This window comes from Mauremys reevesii, linkage group 1, assembly GCF_016161935.1.
Source record: "Mauremys reevesii isolate NIE-2019 linkage group 1, ASM1616193v1, whole genome shotgun sequence".
Classification (NCBI taxonomy): Eukaryota; Metazoa; Chordata; order Testudines; family Geoemydidae; genus Mauremys; species Mauremys reevesii.
The window spans coordinates 276,600,092-276,617,549 of record NC_052623.1 but is presented as its reverse complement, the minus strand read 5'-3'; the positions used below and the strand labels follow the sequence as shown (position 1 = coordinate 276,617,549).

At 43.8% G+C, this 17,458-nt stretch overlaps 1 protein-coding gene across 16 annotated transcripts in view; it reads left to right on the top strand.

Annotated features, from left to right (window-relative positions):
- Positions 1–293: 293 nt before the first annotated feature.
- Positions 294–17,458, top strand: part of TMPO (thymopoietin) — a 43,735-nt gene continuing 26,570 nt past the window's right edge. For 4 of the 16 annotated variants that reach the window (XM_039495217.1, XM_039495208.1, XM_039495152.1 and 1 more), the window contains exon 1: positions 297–778. In XM_039495217.1, coding sequence (XP_039351151.1) covers positions 533–778 — 246 coding nt within the window. In that variant the 5' untranslated portion in view covers positions 297–532. Of the gene's footprint in view, positions 779–17,458 lie in introns of all 16 variants that reach the window. The other 12 variants (XM_039495179.1, XM_039495145.1, XM_039495175.1 and 9 more) reach the window with 6 other exon arrangements.

Sequence of the window (17,458 nt, the reverse complement as noted above, 5' to 3'; positions counted from 1 at the left end):
AGAGGTTCTTATATGTCCCACTGAAACACAGGCAGCAAAACCCTCTGTGCTCCGCTCCCAGAGAGCGACTACAGAAGAGTCGGGCAATTCCTCCCCAGGCAGAAGCCTCCCTTCCGCAGCTGCGAAGACCTCGACCTCCTTTTCGTATGGGCGAGGACTTAGCAGCGGGGGGAGCTCCCCTCCTGCTCTCCTGGGGGAGGTGTCTGCACCATGGCACCTCCCCACCGGGGGGAGGGAGACGGCGTAACGCCAGCGCCTCTCCCGCCTGAGCCGAATTTAAACTGCGTTACTACTCCTCGCGCAAAGCACTAATGCTGGTCGAACCCTTGCGCCGCTCCCCCCTCAAGCCCGCAGCCAATAGAAGCCCAACTTCGTGACTCGCCCGGCCAATCCGGATACGCTTTATTGGAGGTCGGGCGAAGCTCTTGCCGAGCGCGCCGCGAGTTGCTGGGTTCATTGCGCTGGGCAGGGGAGGTGATTGCCCCCCCCCCCTTTGTTGGTGTCTCTCCCGGGAGGGCGGCAGAGGCCGGCGATGCCCGAGTTCCTGGCGGACCCGTCGGTGCTGACCAAGGAGAAGCTGAAGAGCGAGCTCATCGCCAACAATGTGAGCCTGCCGGGCGGCGAGCAGCGCAAGGACGTGTATGTGCAGCTCTACCTGCAGCACCTCACCGCCCGCAACGCGCCCGCCGCGCTCGCCCAGCCCGACTTCTCCAGCGACGAGGAGAGGGAGCCCACCCCGCTCGGCGCCAGAAGCAGAGGAGGAGCCGCCCCCGGCCGGGTAGGAGACCGTCCCCCTGCCGCTCGGGTGACCCCAGCGCTGCAGTACAAAGGGCTGTGGCGGCCACTGACCGCCGCCCGCGCTCCCGCTCCTCTGCCCTTCCCTTCCCGCGCATGCAGACCCGCCCCCGGGGAGCTGGCTGTAGGCAGGCGGCGTGCGCCGCCTCCCGCTCTCTCGGAGGTACGGAGCGCGCCTTGGCGGCCCCGGCCTGTCTGCGGAGGTTTAACTCGGTTGGGGGGGGAGCTCGGTGCTTTCCCCTCACCCAGAGTTCCCGGCGGGCGCTTCGTGGGGCAACAGCGGCTCTCGGTGGCCGATACGAGCTTCTCGGCGCAGACCTCTCCCCCCGGGGGTCTTCACTCTGCGGGGCGCTCGGGTCTCTGCCCCGGGCTCAGGGAGAGGGGCGCTCCGCCAGAGGGATTTCCTTTCCTGGTAACTTCAAACTAGGGCGTACTCCGTTGTGTCTGGCACAGCCCACTTCGCCTTGCAGCTTGGGGGCTCCCTGAGTGTCGGCTGCCAGCGCAAGGAGCACCTGCGACTGAGATGTTTGGCTAGGCTGGGAGATCGAGGTGTCTTGTTGGTGTCTCTGTAAACTTTAGTGGTGAAGTTGCTGGATGGCAAATCATCTGATGGATGCTTATTTATAATATGCAGAATAAAATAATATAGTAATAGCATCTTCCGTGTTTGTAGCATGCCAGGTTCTTATGCTGTAACTCGAGTTGGCTAAAGAAGTTGTCTTTGTGTGCGTGAAGTATTTACAAAGAAATGGAATTAAGTAAGTTACTAATCTTTAGACCAATTTTGTCCATGACTTGAATGTCCAGAAACTTAAACTTCATCAAAGGAAGAGAGATTCAGGCTTCTATCCATAAGACTGTCTTTGTGATCTAAACAAACCTACAGCTCTCCTAGGGCATTTCAGTTGCATTGAAATAACTCAGACAAGTGTGACTGTTTCTGTTCACATTGGTGGATTGTTACTAAGTCCATTTTCTTTTCTTTCTTTATGAAGGAAACAAATACTTAAAGCATTCCTTAGATTGAATCATTAAGCGTGACTGTACTTATCTGTATCTAAATGGATATGCTATAGCAGGGGTAGGCAACCTATGGCACGTGTGCCAAAGGCAGCACACAAGCTGATTTTCAGCAGCACTTACACTGCCTGGGCCCTGGCCACTGGTCCAGGGGACTCCCTGCATTTTAATTTAATTTTAAATGAAGCTTCTTAAATAAGGTTTTAAAAATGTTTACTTTACACACAACAATAGTTTAGTTATAGCAGGGGTCGGCAACCTTTCAGAAGTGGTGTGCCGAGTCTTCATTTATTCATTCTAATTTAAAGTTTTGCATGCCAGTAATACATTTTAATGTTTTTAGAAGGTCTCTTTCTATAATATATAACTAAACTATAAAGTAAATAAGGTTTTAAAAATGTTTAAGAAGCTTCATTTAAAATTAAATTAAAGTGCAGAGTCCCCCGGACCAGTGGCCAGGGCCCGGGCAGTGTGAGTGCCGCTGAAAATCAGCTCGTATGCTGCCTTCGGCACACGTGCCATAGGTTGCCTACCCCTGTATTATTATAGACTTATAGAAAGAGACCTTTTAAAAACATTAAAATGTATTACTGGCATGCAAAACTTTAAATTAGAGTGAATAAATGAAGACTCGGCACAGCACTTCTGAAAGGTTGCCGACCCCTGTGCTATAGGGAAGTGCCTTGTTCAGTGCACGTGTTTGGGTAACAACCAACAATCTAAGAAAGCCGGTTCACCCCCCAAGTATGCGTGCAAGGAGAAAGTGGGGTGATGGACATGCAGGCTTTGCCTATACTGGGTAGACTTTATTTAAACAGTATTTGAGAGGAAATAATTTTTGCTTGTAATCTAAAATACAGCCAAATACCATGGGGATGGGCCTCATATAAAAGACTTGTAATAAATAATTATTGCTATGTTGAGCTCTCTGAGTTGTAGTTATTTTGATCTTTACAACCCAGGTGACTAAAATCCCGTACCTTTTAACGGTGACTTGTGAAAGGGGAAACGAGAGTGTTCTGGACACTCTATCCTTTTTTTTTTTTTTTTTTTGCCCCTAACACTAGAAATTCAGGCATGTAGTATAGTGAGTAACTGGTGAAACTAGTACATCTTGGGTCAAGAAACTGAAAGCTGAGCAATTGAAAGAGGAAGGGATTTTTATTTCAGACTGTTAAACTTTTTGTTCTAATGCTGAAGTCAAATGCCTGAGTAGAAGCTGAGAGGTGTCATAAACAGACAGCTAAGGGTAGCATAAAATTCCTCTTTACACTGTAAAGGGTTAATTCCTCTTTTACTTGTAAAGGGTTAAGAAGCTCAGGTAACCTAGCTGACACCTGACCAAAAGGACCAATAAGGGGACAAGATACTTTCAAATCTTGGGGGGGAGGCTTTGTCTGTCTGTTCTGTGTGACTTTTGCTGGAGACAGATCAAGAAAGCAGGCAATCCAACTCCATTATTATTAGTAAGTCTTAGTGAAGGAATGCGTTAGCTTACTTTTATTTTGGCTTGTGATTTCTTTTGTAGGAAGAGGGAGGCTTATCTCTGGGTTTGTAACTTCAAGGTTTTGCCTAGAGGGGAGATCCTCTATGTTCTTGAGTCTTTTGTTATTCTGTAAAGTACTTACCATCCCGATTTTTATAGAGGTGATTTTTTTTTACTTTAATTAAATTCTTCTTTTAAGAACCTGATTGATTTTTCATTGTTCTTAGGATCCAAGGGTTTAGGTCTGTGTTCACCTGTACTAATTGGTGAGGATATTATTCTCAAGCCTCCCCAGGAAAGGGAGGGGGTGTAGGAGTTTGGGGGGATATTTGGGGAAGGTAGGGCTCCAAGTGGCCCTCCCTGCATGTTTGTTTAATTCACTTGGTGGTGGCAGCATACTGTTCAAGGTGGAATCTGTTCCTTGGGAAAGTTTTAACCTAAGCTGGTAAAAATAAGCTTAGGGGGTCTTTCATGCGGGTCCCCACATCTGTACCCCAGAGTTCAGAGTGGGGAAGGAATCCTGACAGGCTGTCTTTCTTTAAAGCTTAATGTTTCTTCAAGAAAATTTCCCGCAAAACCAGGGAAAGCCAGACTTGATATGTTTCACAATTCTGGGGCTCCAAAAAAAACCCAGCAGGAAAATATCAAATGTAGACAGATTTTTTTTTTTTGACCTCTCTTGTACATTATGAGGAAACACAAATGCAGTATAAACCCAATTTAAAAAAAATTCTTTGCAGGTGACCTTTTAAAACAATGTTCTAAACCGAACACACAGATCCAACACTTTTCCTAAAAGACCAAAAAACCCCACGCTGCTGCCATGACTACAGTGAAGAATATTATTACATGGATTATGTAACAATTGCAAGAATAATAAACTAGAGGTTTATTGTGTCTGAAGTACTTCTTAGCATAAAAATTACAATAAATTATCTTACTGGGAGCTTGTCCAGTTTGAAAATGGTACAATTGGTTGTGGCTTACATAGTGGCATTGATACTTCAGTGCTTGGTAACTGATATAGCATGCTAATCTTTCATTGTTTTGGAGTGGGGAGCCATTTAAGTAATAGTCTCCTGCTGTTGGGGATTCATCATGGAGATGACCGAAATATTAACTGTCTAGAGATAAATTAATTGTAATTTCGCAATTCAAAAGAAATTGTTGCTTTTTAATAGCATTGGTTAAAAAAATTAACATCTTAGGGCCATGCAGCCATACTAACGCAGTTGCAGAACATACCGCCCTAATATTAACTCAATAACTTGAGCTCTGTTTAGCCATAAGGGGCAGATTGTGTGTGGAAGCCTTCTGCTGTATTCCCTGTTCAAACTTCAATACAAGACTTCAGTGCATGGTTAACATAGTGAGTTTCTGGATCTCTAATGTGCTATGGGTACAGGAGTTGCTCTCAAGGGTTTTGATTTGTGTATGATCAGTCAGGTGTGCCTATTCACTTTCTCGTAATACAAGAAGGGGGGGGGACACAAAGTGGAAAGGCAACAAACTTAAAATGTAGGAAAAAGAACTGTCAACTAATGATGGCTGGTTGAGCAGCACTTGAGAATGCAGATTTTAAAAAAAAAAAATCTTCAAGGATTTACAATATCAAGCTGTGACTACAGTGGAACTTATCTGTGATCTCATTACACTCCTTCCTCCTCTACCCCTTTTCCCTCATACTGTTGCATCTTGTTCAAATTAATCTTGGTGTTTGGGGCAGGGTTTTTTTTCATTTCACAGGCAGCTATGTAAGTATTGCTGGTTAAGGTTCAGCATTACCCATGATAAGACCACTTTTTTTTCATTTGCTTATAACTTTTTGCTGAACTTTAATCAGCTGGGCTGAAATTTTTCATGCTGGATGACTCCCTCAGGCTGACAGCAAGGAAATTGTCTCCTGTATTCTCAGTGAGCCTTCCCTAACTTCTGGGCTCAGGCAGTTTGGTGGAAGAAACTGTGATTCTAATGCAAAGGGACAAGAGCAAGGCTTGCCTGAGGGTTGGGAGGAGAGTAGATTGAGACAAGGAGCCTGCAGGATTTGGGAAAAGACTGGGAACCATTGGGGTGGAGGATAGTGTGTTCTACGAAGAGTCAGGGTATGGAGGGGAGAATTGAACAAAGACTAGAACAAGGAGCTTGGGGAGTGGGCACACTTAGGGCTAGTCTACACTGGCAGTGTAGGGGATTGAGGGGTTTGGAGTGGGAGTATGTGATAATGTAATTAAAAACTGTATAATGAATACACATAAGAGGGCTGAATTAAGGTTGCATGGGTAACCTTAATTTTGGCATTTCCTAACTTTTGAGTGCTTGACTTTACAACTTTAATGTTCTCAATATTCTCGTGTGTGATAGAATATGTAAAATCTTTGTACAGTACAGGAACTTATGCTGATTAGAGCCTTTAGGTAATGTTGGTATACAAACAGGGTGAATTTGATTTAAATCATTAGTCAGGAAGACTATTTAATCATGGTTTTCTACATAAAAGTGCATTCTTGTTGGTTGTTAAACCTTAATACATTCTTCACAACTCAGATGTATAGTGTGTGCCTTCTAAAAATGAAACCTACATTTTTAAACAGTGATTTATTTTGAAAACTTTTCAGATTCGTTTTATAGCTATATCAGAAAATGATTGTTTGGATTGACTCTGTGTACACAAATTTGCAGAGGGACAATATAGCTGCTATTTCTCACCTCTATATATTTATTTAAAAACATTTTTGCTGTTAACAAGCATGTTACTTCTGGAGACACAAAAATCCAGTTTGCAAACTGCAAAACTAAGCATCTCTGATGGTATCTTCTAGACTGAGCACTGAGTCCCATTGGGTAGATAGAAAGATTAACCTAAATCTATACAGAAGCATGTGGAACCCCATAAAATTGGGTCCCTAATCCATGAACTATTGGAACTCATTTACAAAACTTTTTTCTTAAACATTACATGAATATATTGTCTTCTACTATAAAAATTATAATCCCTATTCCATGATGAGATCTCTGATGTATAATAGTTTTAATTAAGATGCATCTTTAGATAAGTTTTTTTTTCTCAAAAAGCATTTTATCAAAAAATCCAATTTTAAATCAAAACTCCAATTTAAGTAAAACAAACATTTTTTTAAAAATCATTGATCTTTATCCACCCTGACAAACAATAAGTAATGGCAAGGAAATAATTACACCAAGTGTAAATGCAACCTAGAATAATCATTGCTGTAAGGTATTTGAGATCAAGAGCTTAGTCATACTCCATAAAGGATTAGACACTTATGGATAAAAACATCCTAGTTACATTAAACAAAAAATATAGGAGGAATACAAATTCACATGCTTCATAGACCAGTCCTCAGTGGTTCTCATCATATTAACATTTTTTGTATTAATAATTCCAAGTGTACATAGTTTCACTTTTGGCAGCAGACATGTGGTGTTGACAAGACTTGTATTAAATAGGTATTAAGAGAGCCCCGTTCTGAGTAGTAGTAAAGATGCCTGAGCCTTGTCACTGCCAGTAGTGGAGCTGCACCTGTTTGGGATTAAGGCTTTAGAAAATCCTAGTGTAACTGTCCTCATTTTAGGAAGAAACATCCTCCTTATTAGCAGGTTATTTCATAGTTGTCCAAATGATTTCTGGCCCCTTTAATTAAAGCATGTGATACCAGCTACGGTTGAAGACAAGTCACTAGAGTAGTAGAACAACTGATCTGACCTATACAATAGATCTTAACTCTTGGCAAAATTCTTCTACTCATTTTATTTTCAACGAGGGTCCTGGTGACTAGCAATTTCAGTGCTGGATCTTTTCTCAGCAGCAAAGGTGGGGGTGGGACAACATGCAGAACTGAATTTTTCTCTTTTTGCATTCTTTCACCCTCCCCACCCCAATCTTAGTGAGACTAGCTGGTAAGGCTTCAAGGTGAACAGCGACAGATTCTTCGAAAACTTGAAGAGAGGTTGCAAGTCATAAGCTGTAACTTGGTTATAGTGTGGATGTTGTATTAGCCTTACAGTCTTAGAAAAAATATGTGGAACCACCATTGATTTTTAATTGCTTATTTGGACATTTAGGGCCCAATTCTCCAGTCTGTCAGGTTCCAGATCCTTTGCACAAATAACTAACAAACATGTAGTGGGGCCTTGCCGCTAAGGGTAGAGTCTTCCATTTCTTACTTATGGAACATTGGTAAGAAGTGGATTTTCACTGTGTGGACTCTTGCTCCTAAAGCTAAAGATTTGCTTTACTATTATGTTATTGCAATATTGTATACATTTACTAGGTTATAAAAATTCTACAGTTCATATATAATGTCAAAGGTCTCTTTGAATGTAACACATCTTGTACCTGTGCATCTAAGAATCGATGCCATACTTTGTCAAGTTTAATAACGGCTGTGACATAATAGCTTTGTGTTTGCACAGATAAAGTCAGTCCATGCTACTTTAGGAGAGGTGGTATTTCTCTCTTCCTCTTCTCCCCCCCCCTTCCCCAAAATTAATACAACTTGCTGCTTGGGACCTTCATCACATCTGTCTCCCTCTTTATGAAATAACAATAACATATTACCTGCAAACAATTGATTTTTTTTCTTTCCACCTGTTAAATAGTTCCTTGACAGTCTATTTTTAGTGCTCTATAATATATGTGAGGGCCCCCCCACTGGTATTTCTGGTATCGCTCTGGAAAGGGTGATGTTAGATTGTTTCTTTTAAATATACAGTAATCTGAGGAATAAGTAGCTGCAGTGAATGGTAAAATTCCTGTCGACGTCGCAGTGAAAGGCTGAGCGTATCTGTTTTAGTATGTGCTACTAAGGATGTAATCAATTCTGTGGATTGTGATAAACGTTATGCTCCTATATTTTAGTCCATTAATACAAGCTGATAATGTATAGTGAACACTAGTGTTGTACATCTATCTAGCGCTAGAAAGACTGATTGTTTTGACATGTGAAGTGGAAACACTCCTCTTAAGCTTTGGTATTTGTAAGCTATCACTTATTTGTATTGCAGTATAGCCTAGAGACCTCAGTCAGGTGTCAAGCTGCCATCATGATAGATCCTATAGAAAGATACAAGAGAAACCTTGTCCTTTGCTAAGAAGCAATTCTGTGATGTGGATCTGAAATACACCTCTTCCTTGATATAACGTGACCCGATATAACACGAATTCGGATATAACACGGTAAAGAAGTGCTCCAGGGGGAGGCTGCACACTCCGGTGGATGAAAACAAGTTCAATATAACGCGGTTTCACCTATAACACAGTAAGATTTTTTTTTTTTTGGCTCCCGAGGCCAGCATTATATCCAGGTAGAGGTGTATTACATAGTTGTATACCTGAAGTATGTGTTGGTCATGAGTCCATGCAACCAGATAGCAACACACACAATGGCTCAAATAACTCTCTCTCTCCTTTCTTCTTCATCACCAACTTCCTTCGAATGGAGAAGTTTGTTTTTTTCCCCTATAAATCTCTAATATAAGAAACGAGAATTTCTTTTTATCCAGTCAAAGGTCTAAGATGAAAAGCCTTCAGATATGTCATAGAGAATCTACTAGATTTACATACCAAAAAAATCCTCCTTGGTGTAGACCAGGACTTTGTGTCAACTTACCTTGATGAAACACTGTTTGACTGCAACCGATTAACCATAGTTTTAAAACTATATAAGCCAAGTATAGATGGGACTTGGTTTATATTTATACAGTAATTTGGTTTATAAATAACACTATGTTAAACACTAACGAAGGATCAGGTGGGAATTCTAGTCTAACCTCATTTCAAGTACTCACTTTCACCTTTCTCCACTTTGAGCCCTGATGCTGTTGACTTAGCCTTACAGAAGAAAATTCAAGGAGTTGATGGTGGTAGGTTTGAGCAAAACAGTCAGCTGTTTACATTAGTATGGATAAAATACTTTTTTTTCTTTACTAATGGTTTTTTTTTTGTATTTACATAATGCAGGTGTTTGAATTCTTAAACTTCAGACACATCTACTTCTCAGTGAATAATAGTCACGCCACTAAACTTTGGGAAATGAAGCTTAACTTTTGAAGTTATGCACAATGGGTAACTTCACTTTCTAGTCTAGGTTTACATGTCCGTCCCCTCTCCTCCTCCTCCTCCTCCTCCTCCTCCCCCCCCCAAAAAAAAGGTTGGACAGAGCCCTTGAAAAGTTTTTCTGACAGCTGTTAGCCAGAAGACTCAGCCTACTAGCAATGGTGGAAACATGCCTGTGCCACAACTCCTCTCCTTTTCATCACCCCCAGCCCATGTCCCAGGCAATGTAAAGGAATTAAAGCCAGTATGTGCTGTTACATGCTGCATTGAACTACAGTGTGGTCAATCAACTATTCTCTTAAATGTATTACTACTATGGCTGGCCAAATGTCCGGGGGGGGGGGGGGATTATGAATATATTTGAATTTCACTGGTATTAATCTCATTTGGTTGTTAATATTTGCCCTGCTGTAGGATTGGTCAAATAACCCAATGTAATTGAAGTGTGACAAATACTGAAACTTTATCTAATATATGAGTAATGTTCAAACCTAATTAAGGCAGTCAAACAAACACAATTGTGAGATTTAAAAAAATAGTCACAATTAATTTTACTGTTAAACAAGAATAGAATACCAATTAAAATTCATCTTGGAAGTATGTCCTCTAGAATGGAAGCATGAAGGGACATGTGAATAGTTAGCATATCTGGCATGTAAATATCTTGCAGCACTGGAGACAAGAATGCTTGTTTTCTCTTTCGGGTAATATTGTAAATAAAAAGCGGGCAGCATTTAGGGATGCAAATACATCTCTACCCCGCTATAACACGGGTTCGCATATAGCATGGTGGTAGCGGGGCTCCGGTGGTGCTTCAAAGGGTCCGGGGCTCTGGCTGCTGCGGGGAGGCCTGGGCTCTTTAAGTCACTGCTGGAGCCCTGCCGCTGCTACCCCGGGGCTGTGGCAGCGGGGCTCCACCAGCAATTTAAAGGGCCTGGGGCTCTCTGCGCCCGGAGCCCCGGGCTCTTTAAATCACTGCAGCAGTCCTGCCACCGCTACCCCGATATAACGGCATTTCACCTATAACGCAGTAAGGATTTTTGGCTCCCCGCGACCACGTTATATCAGGGTAGAGGCTTATCAGTTAAAGTTAACCAGTTAAACTATACAATTATATTGTTTAACCAGTAAACCATTAACCAAGGTTGTTCTTGTGGGCCAGGGCAGCAGTGGCTGGGGTCCTGATGGGGCTGTGGTCCAACCGGCAGGGCTGGGGTGCAGTTGGCTTGCCACTGTGGTTAGCAGTTAAGGTCTGGCTAACAGTAAGCCTAATGCTTACCAGTTAAGCGTTTACATCCCAAGTAGCATTATCTCCCATAAATGTAAACAAACTTGTTTATCATAGCAATTATCTGAACAAGAAGTAGGACTGAGTGTACTTGTGGGCTGTAAAGTTTTACATAGTTTTGTTTGAGTGCAGTTATGTAAAAAAACAAAACAAAAACCAACCACCCCAAAATGATGTTTTTAAGTTGCACTTTCACAATAGAGATGGCACTATGGTATTTGAAATATACCATAAAATAAAATATTTGAAAAATGTAGAAATCCAAAAATGTTGTAATTTAAATTTGGTATTCTGTTACAGTAGAACCTCAGAGTTATGGACACCTCAGCAGTGAAGCTTGTCCATAACTCTGAAATGTTCTTAACTGTGAACAAAGTGCAGTTTGGGCTCCAGATCCAGCAACTGATACTCCAGGCCAGGCTTCAGCAGCAGCTGATCTCCCTGTTCAGCTCTGACATGAGTTTGCAAGCTTGTCCCACTCTCAGCAGGTGTGTGTGAAAACAGCATGACCCCCTCCCAGGGGAGTGGGGTGAGAACAGCGCATGTCCCTCCTGGGGGGTGGGGGTGTTAAAGCGGTGCAGACTCCAGCACTGCTTCTGCTTTGCTGGCTGGCTCCCGCTGTCTTGGGCTGGCAGCCCCAGCACATTTTTGGGGGAGTGAGGGGAGACGCTGGGGACAGGCAGCCCCAATGTGCCTACATTTAACATGCAATGCAGGCACAGTATGGTATTTGCAGGTTTTTTGTGGTGTTTGTCTATGCTACTGTTTGGTTACTTATGACCAGTCAACTGGACAACAAGTAAAACCATAACAGTGCAATTAAAACTGAAATTAATTGCAACTATTTTTTAATCTAGTTAATCTGTTTTACATTTATCACTTGAGTAACACTGCAATTAATTGACAGCCCTAAACCTAATTTTTCTTGCTTCATTCTCTTTCTGCCATATTCTACTTTTTTTTTCTCTCCCTTGCCAATCATAATCATGGCATATCTCTTTCCTGAGCTGCTGTCAGTCTTTTCTTTTTCTCTGTGTTCTACTTCCTATCATTTCCCCACTTCTCTCCCAAAAACTCCTCTGTAGTAGTTTTCTTTAACTTGTCAGTCTCTTTTGCCCACTCCTATCTATGCACCTACGCCTTGGGCTTGGAGATCTTACACCTGGTTTTCATAGAACTGGGCCTACTAGCAGGATGCCATAGAGCAGTGGTTCTCAACCAGGGGCCCAGGGTTCCCTGGGAACCCATGAGCAGGTTTCAGGGAGTCTGCTAAGCAGGGTGGCATTAGACTTGCTGGGGCCAGGGTAGAAAGCCAAAGCTCCACTGCATGGGGCTGAAGCCTGGGGCCCTGAGGCTGAAGCCTAAGTAACTCTAGTTTTGTGGGGCCCCTTGTGGCATGGGGCCCTGGGCAATTCCCCTGCTTGCTACTCTCCCCTAATACCAGGCCTGGCTTTTATATTCAGAAAAACAGTTGTGGCACAGCTGTGGAGTTTTTATAGCTGGGGGGGGGGAGGGGAGGTTGAAAACCGTTGCTATAGGGTCTATAGCCTTGAAATTCACTCTCTTGCTTCAGAACTATGACCCAGAATCCCAGCTTCCCCCCCCTTTTTTAAAAAAAAAAAAAGCTTGATGGTTGCAGAGTAGGGCTGTCAATTGATTGCAGTTAACTCACACAATTAACTCAAAACCCCCCAATCTTGATTAATCAGTTTTAATTTCACTGTTTAATAAATTTCAATTGGTATTCTATTGTTTATCAGCATGGACACGTCCTCTGGAATGGTGGTCTTTAGCACATCTGGCACATAAATATCTTGTGATGCCAGTTACAACAGTGCCATGTGAATGCCTGTTCTCACTTTCAGGTGACATTGTAAACAAGAAGTGGGCAACATTATCTTCTGCAAATGTAAATGAGCTATTGGCTGAACAAGAAGTAGGGCTGAGTGGACTTGTAGGCTTTAAAGTTTTACGTTGGTTTTTTGAATGCAGTTATGTAACACACAAAAACCTTGATTTGTAAGTTGCATTTTCATGATAGAGATTGCACTACAGTACTTGTATGAGGTGAATTGAAAAATACTATGTATGTAATTCAAAAATAACCTAGTGAGCACTGTACACTTTGTATTCTGTGTTGTAACTGAAATCAATATATTTGAAAATGTAGAAGAACATCCAAAAATATTTAATACATTTCAATTGGGATCCTATTGTTTAACAGTGCAATTACTTTTTTAATTGCTTGACAGCCCTGTTTCAAAGATAACTCTGAAAATGTGAACCAAGTGCAGAATTATGGCAAGAGGTCTGCAGAGGTCTGAATTTGGTACGTTTCCAAGATGAGACACAATACAGAATTCTGCTGTCCGTATGGAATTTGCTATTTTGCTGCAGCCAGGCACCCAACTATTTTTGCCTCCCTGATCTACCTGCAGCTGCCTCTTGCTCTCCAGCTTTCTCCATGAGGGGAGTTAACTGGATTATAGTGTATGCTGTCTGCACTGTTCTGTGGAGGAGGGCAGCAGGGGCTTAGGGAGCAAAAGCTGGTATCCAGTTTGCAGTTAGGGGAAAGAATCAGAAATGCAGCTGGATTGCATATTCAAGAGGTCAGTAGCCAAGACTTGGAGAATCAGATTTCCAGTGTCTCCTCTGCCTGACCCCCCTCCTTCCTTGGATCACAGTAGCTAATAATGCCTATGGAGATAATTCAACTGAGAACACAGGGAAAATGATGATTGTAGGACTAGTTTTATAACAATGACTGGCTTATTTTTGTTCAATAAGCCATAGCTTTGTTTTTGTAAAGGCAGGGGGATGATAGAACAAATGAACTCTTCAGAATTTAGGGATGTTTGCATTGGAACTTCCTCCCATTGTGCTATGGAGGACATGAAAGATAGGGAAGGATGACTGTTCAGGTGCACCATTTGTGAGAAACCAATCCTTGTACCCTTTAGCTGTTGGGAGAAGACTGAGATTTCCTACAGGGACACTGTCCTTGAGCCCTGCTTAGGAAGGGGTGGGTGGGGGCGCTTAATTTCTGCCTCTGGTTATCTGATAAACTTGAAGTCTTTCCACTCCCCACTCATGTTTCTGGAAGTGGGGGGAAGGAAGAAAATGTTCTCTTTACCCACTTTCATGGCAACCAGAAGGCTCTGGGATGAGAGTTCTCGCATTACTCCTCCCTGAAGCTTCTGGCTTGTCAAAGGGTGGTATTGTTTCCACTATTTAACTCCATCTTCCTGTCCACACCTTCATTTGAGTGCCCCTTCCCATGGAATTGCTGTTGCTCAGAAGCTTCCCAGGATGAAATTGAATTGATTCTTATCAATTTCAGTGCTGCCCACAGAAATCTGAATAAACAGCAATGAAAACTAGCAAGAGGAGCCAGTTTTCACTCTGCTGCAGCTTGTAGAATCTCCAGGATAGCTGCGGAGACACTAGAACTGACTGCACAGTTAGGACATCTATGCACCAGATTAACCTCTGTGGTTGGAAGGTTTTTCTTGCATCCTTAACATCTTAAACTTTTTTCAAAATGAAAGCTTTGAATTTGGAGAAGCTAATAGCAGTTGCTTGGGGAAGTTTCCTACTTGCCCTAGATGAATTGATATCTGTCCAGAAAAACAGTAAATCATGGTAAAGCATGTTTTGTTGCTGGTAATGTTCTAAAATTTTCCTTGAATGTTAAATATCTGTAATTGTTTCCCTCACACCTAGCTGTACTCCTCTGGCATGCTGAGGTGTTTTGTTTTGTAATGTCAGTCTGGTCAGTGGCCAGTGCCTTAACACCACTACAATACAGTACTAGCCTAAACAGATGCTTAATAGAGAATCCAGCATGAGTTTTAACATGCTGACTAGAGTTTGAGTCTTTAATTATTTCATTGCCTTGACCACTACCGATAAGTAAGAAAAATTGAGCAAATGTGAAACTGGTTAAGATAAATGCAATGTTTAATGTTACAAACTAAGTGTGGCTGACAGACCAATAAGTAAACTTTAAAAAGGCCTCTTTTCATTTAATAAAAAAAAAAAAGTTCTTATGTTGTAGGCTTGATAGTTTTCAACTTTTTTGGAACTAGTTATTGAGGCAATTAAAATGTTTATATGGAAAACCAAAATGGGGTACATGTCGTTTAGGGATATGACTAATCCCCCTAATTGGATTACATTTGTACGCTAATCTAGTCTCCTCCTTAGATTGCTTGGAATCCCTTAATTCCTGAAAGTGTAAAGAGTTACCTTTCCGTTCTTGCTGTGGGCTTGATCAGACTCAAACTAGACATTGAGAAGCTTCCATTTTTGCTTGAGTAGAGAGAGCAGCATGTCATGGGAATTTCTGGGCTAAAAGAGTCCAAGGCCTTGTCTACACTACAAGACTATTTCGAATCAACTTAGTTCGAATTTGTGGATTCGACCTTATGAAGTCGAATTTGTGTATCCATACTAAATACACTAATTCGAATTTCTGAGTCCACATTCACGGGGCCAGCGTCGACTTTGGAAGCGGTGCACTGTGGGAAGCTATCCCACAGTTCCCGCAGTCCCCGCTGCCCATTGGAATGCTGGGTAGAGCTCGCAATGCCTGCTGGGGGAAAAATGTGTCGAGGGTGGTTTTGGGTAACTGTCATCATTCAACCGTCACTCACAAACGCCCTCCCTCCCTGAAAGCGCCGGCGGGAAATCTGTTCGCGCACTTTTCTGGTCGGTTACAGCGCGGACGCCACAGCACTGTGAGCATGGAGCCCGCTGCGATCATCACTGCACTTATGGCCGTTGTCAACTCCTCGCACCTTATCGTCCACCTCTGCAACAGTCAGCTGCTGAGAAATCGGGTGAGGAGGCTCCGGCAGCGCGGTGAGGAGAGTGGCGCAGACCTCTCAGAAAGCAGGGTACGCCGGGCAGTGGAGATCATGGTGGCAATGGGTCAAGTTCATGGTGTGGAACGGAGATTCTGGGCCCGGGAAACAAGCACGGACTGGTGGGACCGCATAGTGCTGCAGGTCTGGGATGACACAGAGTGGCTGCGAAACTTCAGGATGCGTAAGGGCACTTTCCTTGAACTGTGTGACTTGCTGTCCCCTGCCCTGAAGCGCCAGGACACCTGGATGCGAGCAGCCCTGAGTGTGCAGAAGCGAGTGGCCATAGCCCTCTGGAAACTTGCCACGCCAGACAGCTACCGGTCAGTAGCGAACCACTTTGGCGTGGGCAAATCTACCGTGGGGGTTGCTGTGATTCAAGTAGCCCACGCAATCGTTGAGCAACTGCTCTCAAAGGTGGTGACCCTGGGAAACGTCCAGGTTGTCATAGACGGCTTCGCCGCGATGGGATTCCCAAACTGCGGTGGGGCTATAGATGGGACTCACATCCCTATCCTGGCACCGGCCCACCAGGCCAGCGATTACATTAACCGAAAGGGCTACTTTTCCATGGTGCTGCAAGGACTGGTGGACCATAGGGGACGTTTTACCAACATCAACGTCGGGTGGGCGGGCAAGGTTCATGACGCGCGTGTGTTCAGGAGCTCTGGTCTCTTTAGACTCCTCCAGGCAGGTACTTTCTTCCCGGACCACAAAATAACGGTTGGGGATGTGCAGATGCCTACAGTGATCCTCGGGGACCCAGCCTACCCGCTAATGTCCTGGCTCATGAAGCCCTATACAGGCGCCCTGGACAGAGAGAAGGAACTCTTCAACTACCGGCTGAGCAAGTGCAGAATGGTGGTGGAGTGTGCTTTCGGACGTCTCAAGGGGAGATGGCGGAGCTTACTGACTCGCTCGGACATCAGCGAAAAGAATATCCCCGTAGTTATTGCTGCATGCTGTGTGCTGCACAATCTGTGTGAGAGCAAGGGCGAGGCCTTTTTGTCCGGATGGGAGGTTGAGGCAAATCGCCTGGCTGCAGTTTACGCTCAGCCAGACACCCGTGCCGAGAGAATATCCCAGCGGGAAGCGCTCTGTATCCGGGAGGCTTTGAAAGCAAGTTTCCTCGGAGATCAGGGTAACCTATGACTCTCCACTTGCTTTCAAGAGAAATTGACCCTGGGCTTGTCAGTTTGTGTCGATTTCGATCTGCGGCTACATGCCGCGTTCTCCAAGTTTCCCCCACTTCCAAAGCACGTTTTTAAGCAAATTAATTGTTACACTCATTATTAATAAATCTTTCTTTTACTTTGCATTTCTGTTCTGGTGTTGAGACATGGACGCATACTGTGCTGGGCACGGTGTGCACTGACGTACAGACCGCTTCCTCCATAGAGGACTGACATCCTCCTGCTCCTACGTAGGTCTCTGGGGTGGGGGACGGCTGAAAGTGGTTCTGCATGAAGGGGAGGGTTTGCAGGAAGGGGCGAGTGGTGCCTTCTTTGCATAGGGGTTTGGATGACGGCAGTGGGCTGCGGGTTTCTGCGTGGGAAGGGGTGATGGGTGTGGGAGAAGGGTGACTATCTGTCCGTGGATGAGGGCTCTTGTTGGGGCTCAGGGCAGCGGATAGGCTCGTGGATCCGTTGCAAGTGCATCGTAAGGGCAGCCTGCCTTCACAGTAATGGCGTGGCAGGCGCTAGGACCCTGGACAAGCATACACATTACGAAATGACCAGGGGCAGCATACACAACACAGAATGACCCTGGTGCCTACTGACTGCAGTGTGTGTGTGCCCCGCAGTTGATCCTTTCCCCAAGTCTGTACCCTGGTACTGTAGGCTATACTGCAAGTATGAAACCTCTGTCCACCCCATACACGAAAAATCCTCTGACAGGAAAGACATGACGGAAATAGTGATTAACAG